The 13494-nt window shown below is 45.5% G+C and overlaps 1 protein-coding gene across 1 annotated transcript in view; it reads left to right on the top strand.

The window, feature by feature from the left end:
- Nucleotides 1-8575: 8575 nt before the first annotated feature.
- The window catches only part of CCDC93 (CCC complex scaffolding subunit CCDC93), a 105812-nt gene continuing 100893 nt past the window's right edge, over nucleotides 8576-13494 (top strand). The window contains 3 exon segments of the mRNA XM_032794040.2: nucleotides 8576-8696; nucleotides 10327-10440; nucleotides 12438-12532. Coding sequence (XP_032649931.1) covers nucleotides 8655-8696; nucleotides 10327-10440; nucleotides 12438-12532 — 251 coding nt within the window. The 5' untranslated portion in view covers nucleotides 8576-8654.

Here is a 13494-nt window from a genome sequence, read left to right as displayed (position 1 = left end):
TGGGAGAAGCACATCAGGAAAAGGACATACAGACACCAGAGAAGTCTGTCACTGAGGAAATAGAGAGCTCCCAAAGACAAAATGGGTAGTCATACCTGTGAGAATATATGCACTGTTTCTTTAAACCTGTAGCAGGAAGGGGTCAGAGCAAGGCTGTAGCCAGAGTCTCTACAGAGGAGCAGAGCGAGAGCAAGAGTATCTTTAAACTTGATAGAGTAGTAAGGAGGACAAAAGCATATTTATCTCACTGTGAAAGGTATAACCTGCAAATTAACTAGCACAACTCACTATATTTTCCTCACTAGAAGAAAATACTGGATTCTAGCTAGTTCTACTCCATGCTGACTGTGCCAAGCTGACAATTTACATAATACCATTGGAGGACATTACTTTCCTTGCCTATCCTCTGGCTTTCCAAACCCACCAGATTCCTTCAAAATGAAAAGGAGTGAAATTCTGCTAAGCATCCCTGCAGGCAGCAGAAGTTGATATGGATGTCATTTTCCTTTATGGACAATCTGATGAAGAAAAGCAACATATGTATATAGTAACTGTCAAGCTGTCTGGAGTGGCTCAAGAGCTTGAGTACTTCAGGGCAGACTATTACAAACCGGGGCACAAACCCCAAAGTGGTTTTGAGTTCTATAATTAGATTTCACCAACCTAACGTGAAGTGTGAACTCTTTAGGTACTATACCAGCCTTAACATGGAGTCACAGACAGTCCCGTTGGATATTCCGGTTTATCTTGCCACCTAGACAAGCTTGCCTTTGAGACAGATGGTCCCTTACACCAAAAATCCCAACATTCAGGTTACTCCTCATCCCAAAGGACCAGTCATTTACCCTAGGTCAGTTCCACCTTAGATCCTACATCAGAGACATAGCTTGTAGCCAGTGCTACAATGAATTAACTGAAGATTTAGTAACTAAGAAAAAGAAATAGTTATTTACAGGGTTAAAGCGGGCAAACATTTACACACAAATGAGTCACAGTCTAAGGTTCCAAAAGGTAATAGAAGCTTCTGTAATAAGCAAGCTCTATATATCCTTTAGGGCTAACCCAGGCTTAGCACTGGGGGATCTTTTGTTAATGGTTAGTAATCCTTGCCTCTCAGAGTCCAAGCAGCATAAAGATGCAGGTTCTTCCATAGTTCAAGCTGATAGGATGAGTCCCCTTAAATGTCTCCTCTTCATGAACATGGACAGTGCTTAAATTGTACTGAAAGAGGTGCTGGGGCTTAGCCCTGGCAAGCCCTGGCACAAATTAAGCATGATGCAACCCCTATCCCACATATCCCATTCACCCCAACCTGCCTCTCCCCCATCCCGCATTCACACCCATCACACCTGTCCCCTGTGGGCCCCCCAAACTACACCCCATTACAAACACCCACCCCTAATATACCCCCTCTGCCCTGCATGTTTGTCCTGGGGGGATGGTACTTTGATTTCCAAATGGGGCAGGGGACATGGGAAAGCAGCACTAGCACCCCAACTACTCCCATTCCCATGATTCTCTCAATGTGGGGGGTATTATTTTTCCACCCCACCCATCACTCCTGTACAATGGGGCTGTGGTTCCCATTACCTGAATCTAGATTGTTCTGCTTTCGGCCTGGATCGGGGCACCTGCCCAGCTGGAATCCCCTAGTGGGGAAAGAGCACCCTGCACCTCACATAAGGGAGTCCAGGGTCAGGCCCAGCTCTCACCTTCTCCTGGTAAGGGTCCCCTGTACGGGGGTTCGGGGCGAGGGGAACCGGTAGAGCAGCATCCTGCTACTAGGGGCTGCAGCAGCTAGGATCCTAGGCACCATGGGGTCAGTGCCCTCTGGCTGGAGTGCAGAACCTCCTCCCGGCCTCGTGCATCTTGTGCACCCCCACTCCAACTTCTCTGGGTGCCTGCTCTGCCTCCCCTGTCGGGGCCCTTCCAACTCTGGCAGAGCCGCCTCCCGGAGCTTCCCTGCTGCCCAGCTCCCCCTGCCCTGCACTGTGCCCTAGCTGCATGGTCACTTCACAGTTAGTTCCTGACATCTCACCTTTTTCCTTGCTGCCAGCCCTGGGGAATCTCTGCCTCTCCTGGGCCTCCCAGGGGGCAGTGGTCTCCTTGCAGGAGGCTCCACCCTAGGAAGCTGGAAGGGGGTGCTGGTGGAAGCGCTGCTGGGGGCTGGCATCTGCAGCCCCAAAAGAATTGCTGCCCAGGACATGGGAGCTCAGCTTACGCCAATTTAGCTGCACCTGCATCTGCGGAGCATCAGGCAGGCTCAATGTGCTGCTGATCTTGTGCTGGGGTGCACGCAACATGGCAGTGCTGGAGTCTGTGGGCAATGTGGCTGCTGCCCCAACACAGAAAGGGTGCTCTGTGGCCAACATGAGCCTCCTGCTACCCGTGCCATGACCAGTATCTGCTGGAGCAAGCCCAGAGATGCCATGGCTCAGCCCCATCGAGCCCTGAAACAAATTAAGCATTTCCAGGTGCTGCTGAGCCCAAAGGTGCTGGGACTCAGCCCAGGCAAGCCTCAGGTCAAGGGGTGGCCCTCTGGCCCTTTGGGGCAGCACTCTGGCCCTTTTTTTTTTATTTTGGCAGCAGCACTTCAGCCTTTTTTGTTTTTTTTCACTTGGGGCAGCAAAAAACCTGGAGCCGGCCCTGCCCCAGGTACAAATTAAGCCCTGAACGTGAGGGGAGCAATCAACAAAGTCTTTGATGATGTTACGCAATAGTTTGTCTGGTGTCTACGGACCTTCTTTTGTTAGGTGGGAGACAACTCCTGTGGTAAACTAGTATTTCACATTTAGTAATGCTTCTCTCCTGACTGTGGGGGTTTACAGTTTCAGAGCAAACACCTAAATATTACCTTAGAACATGGGATATAGATATTATAAGTGATTTGATCTCTCGAGGCTTGTGCGAAAAGGGCAATGATCGGGACATGCTGCAGTGCAGAGTGAAGTTAAAGGAGCTGAGGCAGGCATACCATAAGACGAGGGAGGCAACTGTCACTCCCACCAACCACAAAGCTCCTGGGTAAAGGAAACATCCAGCATCTCTGACTGGCTCACTGTTTAAGCCAGAAGGAGGAATGGGAAATTGTATGAGCAACTATGTGAATCCTTGTCTGGTTGCTACATCAGACCCTGTTTCTTGACTGACTCCTGAGCCTGTCTTGTTCCCGATCCTTGTTTCTACACCGTACTCCAGCTCTGATGCTTGGCTTGATTCCTCACTCTGGATTCTGACCAATAGGCCTGATCACCAGTGCTCTGACCATTAGGTTAGATCACCTACTTCACCGTCTATGACACCTTAATCTCTTTCCTTTCAGAGTCCTCCAGGTACTCAGGTCCCTCAGGCCAGTGCTCTCTGAATCCCCAAGGCAGGTCTCCAGAAGAGCTTCCCCAACTGCTTCCCTCAGGAATCCTATCAAGAGCCTGCCCTCAGCTGCTCCTCTCTCGCTTCCAGCAGCACTTCAGTGCAGGTTCTGAAAGGAAACTCTCTACTTCTCTCTCTTTCCTAGTTCCTCTTCCCTTACTTATAAAGTCCTCTTCCCTGACTTTTCTTTCAACCAGTCAGCAGTAGCCAATTAGGAACTGGTGCCTTCCCTTTCGGCCAGTTGGGTAGCAAACAATCACTTACAGCTGCCTTCTCTTCTACTGTAAGACAGGGACAGAACCACATCAGCGGATTTCTCCTTCCAGCTGAGGGAAGGTTGTTCCAAGCTTCAGAGAGCCACCCAGCTCAAATCCCTGGATGGGCCAGCACCTGTAATGCAATGTGCCTGGGTGGGTTGTCACCAACAGGGATCGAACCAGGACCTCTGGATCAAAAACTACGAGCCTTTTACACTAGCTCTTAGGTTACAGGCATTTGATAAGCCAGTTGTGGCTTTTTGCCACCAAAAGAAGTGTGGGAGATAAGCTGGGGATGGAAAGATACATCTCCTCTCTCCCTCCATTTTGGACAAAGATAGCGATGACCTCAAATTTGGAGGTTGGAGTGAATGGTTGAACTCTTGTCTGTTCCATCTTTTCCCCTGCAGCCTTCTCCACTACCTATCACTACATTAAACAATAATAAGCAAACATATCGCTAGGCTATTTGTGCTAAAATAATCAGCAGTGAAATAGTTGATGATATTTTAATTGACGTCATTTGGCCTCTCAGTTATTGCCCACTGAGAAGAAGAGGAGCAGTTCACACCTTTTTCAGCGCAATGGTTTTATATTTTCTGTAGACTCAGACATCATGGCACAGTCTTAGACTAGGTGACAATCATGTGAAGTATTGACTTATTTTATTAAATTGAAACTTACATTCTGGACCAATATCATGTGGTAACATTAAAAAAAAACCTAGAAATTATGGGGCAATTTTTATGCATGTTTGGTCACATTATACATGGAGCTCTGGTTAACATCCATATAAGGAACTTTCTCTGTTCACTTATTCCTAATTTGTACCCGATTTTTGGCTGGATTTACTGAGGTCAAAAGACTTGACAAAGCTTTCAAAGTGAGCCAATTACTCCCCACAAATGAGAACCCATGTTCATTGTGAAAAGCAGTCCTTTGCATGAACCAAAATTCCACGAAGTATTTTCTTAACTAATAAGAATAGTCAGATAACTCTTCCATTGATTCTTAACTAAACTCAAGTTAGTTTGGTGTTGAACATTAATGGAATGGGCTGCAGTGTCATAGTGAAACAAGAACCTTTTCAGGAAAGTAATGTATTTTATTTGTCATCGATACTCAGGTTCAATTCATGCTGAAATTAACTGACTATGATTTGCAAATAATTGTCAGTTCAGCATCTGTCCTTATTTCCAAAGTCTGAATAGACAGAGTGATGAAAGTTTTTCTTAGTAATTGCTTCCGGGGAACATGAGAGTCTTTGCAAAGAACATTATACCAAGCTTTTCAAAAATCAAAGGAAAGGCTTGGATCACAGACAGAAAATTCTTGATATGTCCAATATAATAAAACTTGGACTTCATTTCATGGAGACCATAAAATCTGTTTCATTGTCTCCAAAAAAATGGTCTACAACAGTTCAGAGAACATTTGAATCAAAATGATAAGAAGCATTGTCCAGGATTTCCCCAGTGATTACAGGGAAGGGATGAGGTAAAGCCAACCTCAATTTAGATATTTTAGGGCTGTCAATTGATCTCAGTTAACTCACGCGATTAAACTCAAAAAATTAATTGTGTTTAATTGCACTGTTAAACAATAGAATAACAATTGAAATTTATTAAATATTTTTGGATGTTTTCTACATTTTCATATATATTGATTTCAGTTACAACACAAAATATGAAATATACAGTGCTCACTTTATACTTATTTTGATTACAAATATTTGCACTGTAAAAAACAAAAGAAATAGTATTTTTCATTCCACCTCATACAAGTACTGTAATGCAGTCTCTTTATCATGAACGTTGAACTTATAAATGTAGAATTATGTGTAAAAATATAACTGCTAAACATTTGCATGCCCCTTCATTCTTCGGCATGAACAAAAATTCCACAATGCTCCTTCATTGAGAAGCCAACCTTCAAGGCCCTAGGTGCTCTGGAGGAGTGACACCTGGTGTCAGAATATAAGACTGGAATCAGACAAACAATATATAAATGTTAATATTATCTTCAAAGAAATTAAAACATGAGTGAGTGAAGGAAAGGATGAACCTAGGTAAAGTCTAAACCCAGGTCTGTTATTTAAAAAGGTGAAAATATACATCTGAGCAGATACAACAATTTAGATTCGCATCTGATTCCCGTCTATATTCTTTACCGTCTTTGCAACCCGGGGATCAGATGCGGATCCAAATGTTTGTATCTGCATAGGGCTCTAACAGCGAGATAGGGTGCTGGTGCGGATGTGGATACATAGAGAAGGTGGAGTGCATATCATGGGTCAGATACAAGTTAATTATCATGATGCTGTCAAGGCCGATTCCCCACTCTGGGACTTCGAATGAAGAAGGTGGGTGCCTGCAAGGACTCTAAAAATTAATACTGGCCACTCCAGGCTTGTATTAAACTCCCACGGTTACAGCTTTTTTCTCACCTTGGATTGGTAGATACTGCCATCACCTAAGTGCAAAACCCCTTTGAGAACCCATGTAGGCGCACTTGGGAATTCCTTCCTGTAGGGTACCCTCAAGCCCTTTCACCCCACCTCCGAGGAAGAGCTGAGAAAGAAAATAAAAGGAAATCAGCTGTTGCTACCAGCTAATTAAATAACGTGCGCACAAACCTCTTAAGACACAAAAATCCAATTCTGTTCTTAAAAAAGGTAAATTTTATTAATTAAAAAAAGAAGAAAATACATCTGGGAATTTAGGCTTTTGCTAGATTAAAAAAAACAACCACAAGGATTAAACATCAAGAATAGCTCTCTTGAGGTCCAGCTTAAAGGTTATAAGCACAGAGGGGTCCACAAGCCATAAAAAAACAAAAAGGGAGAAACCTAATCATGCCTTCCTAGACATTTCCTGATCTACTTACATAACTGGGGTTTCAAATGAGTAGTTTCTAGGTATGATACCAATGAGCCCCAAACTTCTTACAGATTAGTTCCAAGTATCAGAGGGGTAGCTGTGTTAGTCTGTATCCACAAAAACAATGAGAGATGCACTTCTGAAGAAGTGGGGATTTTTTTACCCACAAAAGCTTATGCCCAAATAAATCTGTTAGTCTTTAAGGTGCCACTGGACTCCTGGTTGTTTTCACAGCATAGTTGAAGCCCTGTCTGTGTCTCCCCAGAGAACAACCCCAGACAGACAAAAGGGGGATCTTGTTTCAATTTTAAAAAGTTCTAGCCTTCCCATTTGCTCCTTTGGCCAGGTGCCCACTTACTTCCTTTTACCTCTGCATAGCAGTGAGACTTTTTAACCCTTTACTGGTAGAGCAATTAAAGAACAGCTACTAAGAGGGCCTTCATTTATCACAGATGAGGACCCGCATTTTTGTATCCGTACAGGAGGACTCTATGAATAAGTGTTTGCAGGATCAGACTCTAAGGTTCTTATTCAGCATAGCACTCAAAAGTAAATTTAAGCACGAGTAGCCCCATCCCTATTTTAAACAATCACCTAAACCTGTGTTAACTTCAGTGGGGTTGAAGCATGTGCTTAAGTGCTTTTTTGAATAGAACTGGACTTAAGCAAGTACTTTGCTGCAACAGGACCAGCAGTCCCAACCTGCAGTGAATCTAATACAGTGTTTCTGCGGCTGCATGGGGCCACCAGGGGCTTTTCTTGAGGCCACAGCCTACTGAGTGATGTGACTGCACAGGGAGGGGGAGCAGCAATGGCCCCTCCTCCTCCCTGTTGCTCCTGGATGCACTGCCTTGGGGTAGGCTGCTGGAGCCACCAGCAGGGGTTGGGCCCTACCTATCTCTGGGGTCACCTTGAGCACAACTCTGGAGGAGCAGGGAGCCAGTGAGTTCCCCACTTTCCCAGGGGCGATGGGGCTCAGGCTTTAGGCTGTAGCTCTGAGATGGTAGGGTGGCAGACTCCTGCAGTAGGGCTTTGGGCTCCAGCATCACGTTTCAGCTGTTAAGGCTGGGCCCTAGGCTCCAGCCATGCAGCTTCAGACTCCATCCTTGGGCCCCATCCCCGTGCCCGGGGGCACCAGGATCTGGCCACCTGCTGCCTCCCCCAACACCCCATCCACTGCTTAATTTGTCCCCAGTTTGCTGGGGCTGAGTAAGTCTGCTGTGAAAAGTGATACTTGTACATTTATTAGTATCACTTTTCACAAGACTTACTAGCTAGCAATAAACACATGGACGTGTATATGTGCATATTTATTTGTTTTTCCTAAAGCTAATCAAGAAGTATTTTAGGGAAATGTGTGAGAGAAGTCACTAGCAAGAGCTGGTGCCCGCACTCTGAGGCCACCAAATAATTTGTCCTGAGACTCCCTGATCTACCAGGTGCAGTGGGTTTGCTAGCATGGCACTTATATTTGGGGGAGAAAATTAGGGTCATGCTTTTAAACTCCCACCGATAGTTTAGTAACTAACAAGCCTACAGCACTCGCAATGAATACTACTGCATAGCACTAGCAGCAACGGCGAGACACCCATAGGGGAGGCAGAAAACTTCTGCAATAGAGATAAAAAATTGGGATAAGTAGTTGCGTTTACAAAAGATGCATTTGGCAGGGCTTAAGCACGTGCCCACAAATGCTTTTAAACCGCCTCGCAACTCCCGGTGAAACGCAGAGCGGAGGGAAATCCCGGATTCCCTGGACGCTGGGGGCTAACGCACGCAAAGAGGCTGTGCACAAATGCCCTGGCCCGGCAGGGAGGCTGCCCCAGCCCTCCCTACAATTAACCCCCTGCCTGCTGCCAGCGGGCACCGCAGCCGCACCACAAAGAGCTGATCCGCTACCCCTGGCGCTCTGCGTTCCAAAAAGTCACATGACCCGCCCGTCACTCTTCAGCGCCGACCCCTTTTCACAGCAAACGGCCCGGCTCGAACGTGCTTGCGCGCACCGAGGGCGGGGGCGCAGGCGCAGGCGCAGGGACATAGCGGAGCGGGGCGCGCGTCGGCGGTGACGTCCCCATGGCCGTTGGTGGGCGGGGGCAGCGCGGGTGACAGCGGTAGCCGCGCGGCGCAGGCAGGCTGGAGAGCGGGGGCGATGGGCGCCCCCAAGGGACACGGGTACCAGGCTCCGCAGGAGGTACGGCCCCGCCTGCCTGTCCGGGGACACCGAGCTGCCCGTGCACTGACTCTCTCCGTCCGTGCCCCAGCGCCCCGGGCCGCTCCCGTGCCTTGCCGCCCCCGGGGTGCAGCGGGACCCCTGGCCCAGCCCCCGCCTTGCGCTCGGCTGCGGGGCCGAGTCCTTAGGGGCAACAGGCGCAGGGCACTATCCGGCGCCCCCCGTTATGTGCCGCTCGCCCCTCCGAGGGCGGCTACTGCCTCTCCTCTATCCCGGGGGCTGCCAGGCCTGGCGGCTCCCCCGGCTGGAGAGTCTGAGCCCGGCGTGGCCTGCCCGGTGACAGGCCTTGGGCTTTGGCATCAGGCCCAGATCCTGGGGCGTTCGGGGTGAGGGGCTCGGCTCCCTGGGGGAAGGGGGCTGCCCGGGCCAGGGGGTTGCGGTTGTCGCCCTGGCTGCAGCCCTCTGCTCATCTCAGCAGTGTTGTGCGTGTGAGTGCTGGGTCCCTGCCCAGTGTGAACGCTCCCACATCAACGTCAGATACGAGGAGACTCCCAGATTGTGAAAAAGTTGGACCCTCACGTTTCTACCGAACGTAAACAGCGAAGACACTTTGGGCTGGGGGTTGTCTTACTTTATATAAAGTATATACTTACTATATATGTATATAAATACTGCAAAGGCAGCAACTTCCCAGCCTTGCTTCCTTTTTCCTGCATTGACTTGGGGTTAAAAGAGAGAGGCTGTTTCTAGCCGATTGAGCATTCGGCCTGGAGCCCAGAACTTGTGAATTTTATTCCTAGCTCTACAACTGACTCTTCTTCAAGGGTTTGGAGTGTCATGGAAATTCTCCTTTCCCCACATTTCCTACCTGTAAAATGGGGGTAACAACACTTATTACACAGGACTGTTGTGTAAATTAATTAGTTGATGTTTGCATAGTGCTTTGGCAATAATAATTAAAATAAAAAGCTTCATGGGTGCTCTATATTGGGGCAGCTATTGCCCTACTCTGGACTGTTGAAAATGTTTGTTTGGTTTAAAGGAAACAGTTGAATCCCGCAACAATTTCTCTTGCTATCTTCATACAACGTTTGTGAAAACATTACATTTAAGATGTAGTATTGTATAAGCCCTACAGAGTTGACAGAAAACTGCAGAATCACAGGTATGTTACCTGTGCTGTGGCAGTTGGTGCCCAGATTGTTTGGATTTACTTGAAGAACAGATGGGACAGGGAGATCTAAGGAAGAGAAGGAACTGACATGGATTCTATTTGAATGCAATAGCTGAATTGTTTATTTACAAGAGGGAGAAAACACATTTAGAGAAGAGATGCAGACTGATTGAAATGGAAGGGCAAGAGTGAATGGTCAATAATGCATAGGTTTTCTCAAACAGGACAAAATATTTCATGTTAAAGCCACCTACTTGCCTGATGTTTTTCCATGTGTGCAATTGTTGTAATTGCCATAAAGATGTTATAAGATTGCAAATGGAAGGGAAGTGTTTGAGGAAAATCTCTATTAATATACATGTGGTCTGTATTAAGGAAAAAATTTGGGAAAATTAATTCTGAGTCCTAATGTTGGGTTGTTGGAGGAGTAGAGTGAATACAATATTTTAAAATTAAGGTTAATTTTATGTTTGTTAGGTTGAAACCAGAGAAGATGAAGAACAAAACATCAAATTGACTGAAATTTTGGAGTTGCTGGTGGCAGCTGGGTATTTCAGGGCAAGAATCAAAGGGTTATCACCCTTTGACAAGGTGAGATTATAATCCAGGATTATTAATTAGATACAGTTTACTGTATTTACTAAATATGGTTTTCAAATTCCACTTAATAGTTCCAGATAGTAAGGAGGAGGGGAGATCAGCACTAAATAAAGTTATTTTTATTATTTATATTGTGTCACTAATGTAGTGAAAGTATGTGCAAAACTGTGTCCCTGTCTCGGAACTAAGGCACCCATTCTGCAGTTACTCATATGAGTGGTCCTGTTGATTTCAATGGGACTATTCGCATGCATAAAGTTAAGCACATACATAACTATTTGCAGAATCGGGGCCTAAAATTCTGACGTGGGTGTGTGGGGAATTTAGCTGGAACTAGTTTCATGGCTAAACAAACAAGGACCTAAATTTGTTTGCGTTGTGGCATGGTCATTCTAAAAGCTACTGTTCATACTGAAAATGAGGTGTAATGGGGGCAAGTTGAAAGAAGGTTAAGGAAGTTATTAGGTGTGGAGTTTCATAAAAGAATGGAACAACTTACCTAGTGAAGCTGTTTTTGGACTATTGCCGGAAGTCTTTTGGGAGGGGTTAGGTAATTCTGTGGAAAGGCAGTTACAGGGACCTTCATCCTCAAATACAGGAAGTCATGCTGTACAGAGTATATGCTTAGAAAGGTACCTTTGTTGGTTTAATATTTGACTTGATGATAAATCCCTGAACCTTGTTTTGAAAATGCATCCCTCGTAGCTATGGCAGAGCCTTTGAAAATGGGCTCTTTCATTTCTTTCAATAGTTTGCTTGTACATAGAATAGTCGTGCTGTCCTATAAACTTTTTTGCTTGTTAAAACTGCAAGCTATTATATTTATAGAGCCATAGGCAGCCACAGCACTTTACAAGCACAAATATAAGTATGCCTAAGGAAGACTATCTAAGGCCCTGATTCTGTAACTGGATCTCTGGAAATGAACACTTCAGTAGTACTCACACACATCTAGTTGTGGGACTGGCGCCTTGTATCCTGATCCTGCTATGGCATTATTTACATACATAAGTGTTTGTAGTGAAACTGTGTAGGCTGTTATGGTATAGAATTTTTTATAGGACTTTTTGTTAATTGTTTAACAAATATTGTTATAATAAAAATACCTCCCCTTCTACCGACTGTCTCACTAGATAGTCAAGTATGAGAAACAAACTAGACACTAACAAGGATTATTTCATAACTATGCTGAGTGTTTTATATTGAAGAGGCAGTGTGGTGTAGTGGAAAGGGTACTGAACTGAAAGTCAGGAAACCTGGGTTCTCTTTAGATTCTGCCACAGACCTGCTGTGAGAGCTTGGGTAAGTCACTTCACCTCTCTGTGCCTGTTACCTCTTCTGTTCTTTGTCTGTTGTGTATTTAGGTTCTGTAAATATGTACACATGGTTAACTTTGAGTGAGTAGACCCTTTGAAATCAATGAGGCTGCTCTGGTGTTTTGAATTGAGCATGTTCATAAATATTTGAAGGGTTGGGGCCTAAGATAGAGATCTCTTAACATCAGGGGCTTTCCGCCACTGTTTGTATAGTGCCTAACATGTTGTGGGGGGTTTGTGTGCTACTTCTAATGCAAATAATAACTGGAAAAACTTGGATTAGGTAAATGAGAACACATGTTCCAATCCTTGTTTATTGAGTTTGTATAGCTCACGATCTCTAAAACAGTCACTTCCATCACTTTTTAAAAAAAAATCTTTATTCCATTCTTCATGGTTGATAGTGTACTTGGATTTTCATCTACTTGCATGTCGGAGAACTCAGTGTCTCAAGAAAACGAGGAAATCAAGTTTAAAAAAAAAAAAGAAACATCACAAATGGTGGTCCTCTTTCTCTTCTCTTCACTATATTTTGATGAGATATTAGATGGCATTTGAATCGTGCTGTATTGGAGGTGGGAAAGGAGACTAAAAACGTGAAGCCATATTGGTTTGATTTAAATCATATTTGTTTCAAAATTTCCCCTCGAACATATTTTTGTTCATTTTTAGGTAGTTGGTGGCATGACCTGGTGCATCACTACTTGCAGCTTTGACATTGATGTTGATCTATTGTTTCAGGAAAACTCTACAATTGGTCAGAAAATGTAAGTTGATGAAGTGGGAACCATGGTTTGGCTTTTCATATTGTAAAAAATGTGATACAAATCACCATCATGTTTATACATGTGAAACCTGTACAAGGGATCAGTTTTACTGAGAAACTTTCTGTTTTGGCCTGGAGCAGCGAATCATGGCCAGTGGGAGCCGCGATTGGCCGAACCTGCAGACGCAGCAGGTAAACAACCTGGTCCGGTCCGCCAGGGGCTTTCCCATAACAGGTGGCGAACTGGCTTTGAGAACCACTGTTGTCAACCACAATTAAAATTTGCCTGGCACTGTCCTTCCTTAGTTACTTGCTGCAAGTTGCATTAAAAGCCCATTTTACTACTTCAGATAAGTGAAATTAAGGGTACGTCTACACTACGGGATTATTCCGATTTTTACATAAACCGGTTTTGTAAAACAGATTGTATAAGGTCGAGTGCGCGCGGCCACACTAAGCACATTTAATTCGGTGGTGTGCGTCCATGTACCGAGGCTAGCGTCAATTTCCAGAGCGTTGCACTGTGGGTAGCTATCCCATAGCTATCCCATGGTTCCCACAGTCTCCCTCGCCCCTTGGAATTCTGGGTTGAGATCCCAGTGCCCGATGGGGCAAAAAACATTGTCGTGAGTGGTTTTGGGTACAGCCTCACCCCTCCCTCCGTGAAAGCAGCAGACAACCGTTTCGCACCTTTTTTCTTGGGTGAACTGTGCAAACGCCATAGCACAGCAAGCATGGACCCTGCTCAGCTCAAGACCGCAATCGTGGATGTTGTAAACACCTCGCGCATTCTCATGCAGTCTATGCTGAACTGGGACCTGCAAAGCCAGGTGAGGAGGAGGAGGCAGCTACGGCAGAGCGGCAACGAGAGCGATGAGGACATGGACACAGAATTCTCTCAAACCGTGGGCCCCTGCGCTTTGGAGATCCTGCTGGTAATGGGGCAGGTTCTAGCTATTGAAC

The sequence above is a fragment of the Chelonoidis abingdonii genome, chromosome 10 (genome assembly GCF_003597395.2).
Source record: "Chelonoidis abingdonii isolate Lonesome George chromosome 10, CheloAbing_2.0, whole genome shotgun sequence".
NCBI lineage: Eukaryota > Metazoa > Chordata > Testudines > Testudinidae > Chelonoidis > Chelonoidis abingdonii.
This window is presented reverse-complemented; position numbering and strand designations above follow the sequence as displayed.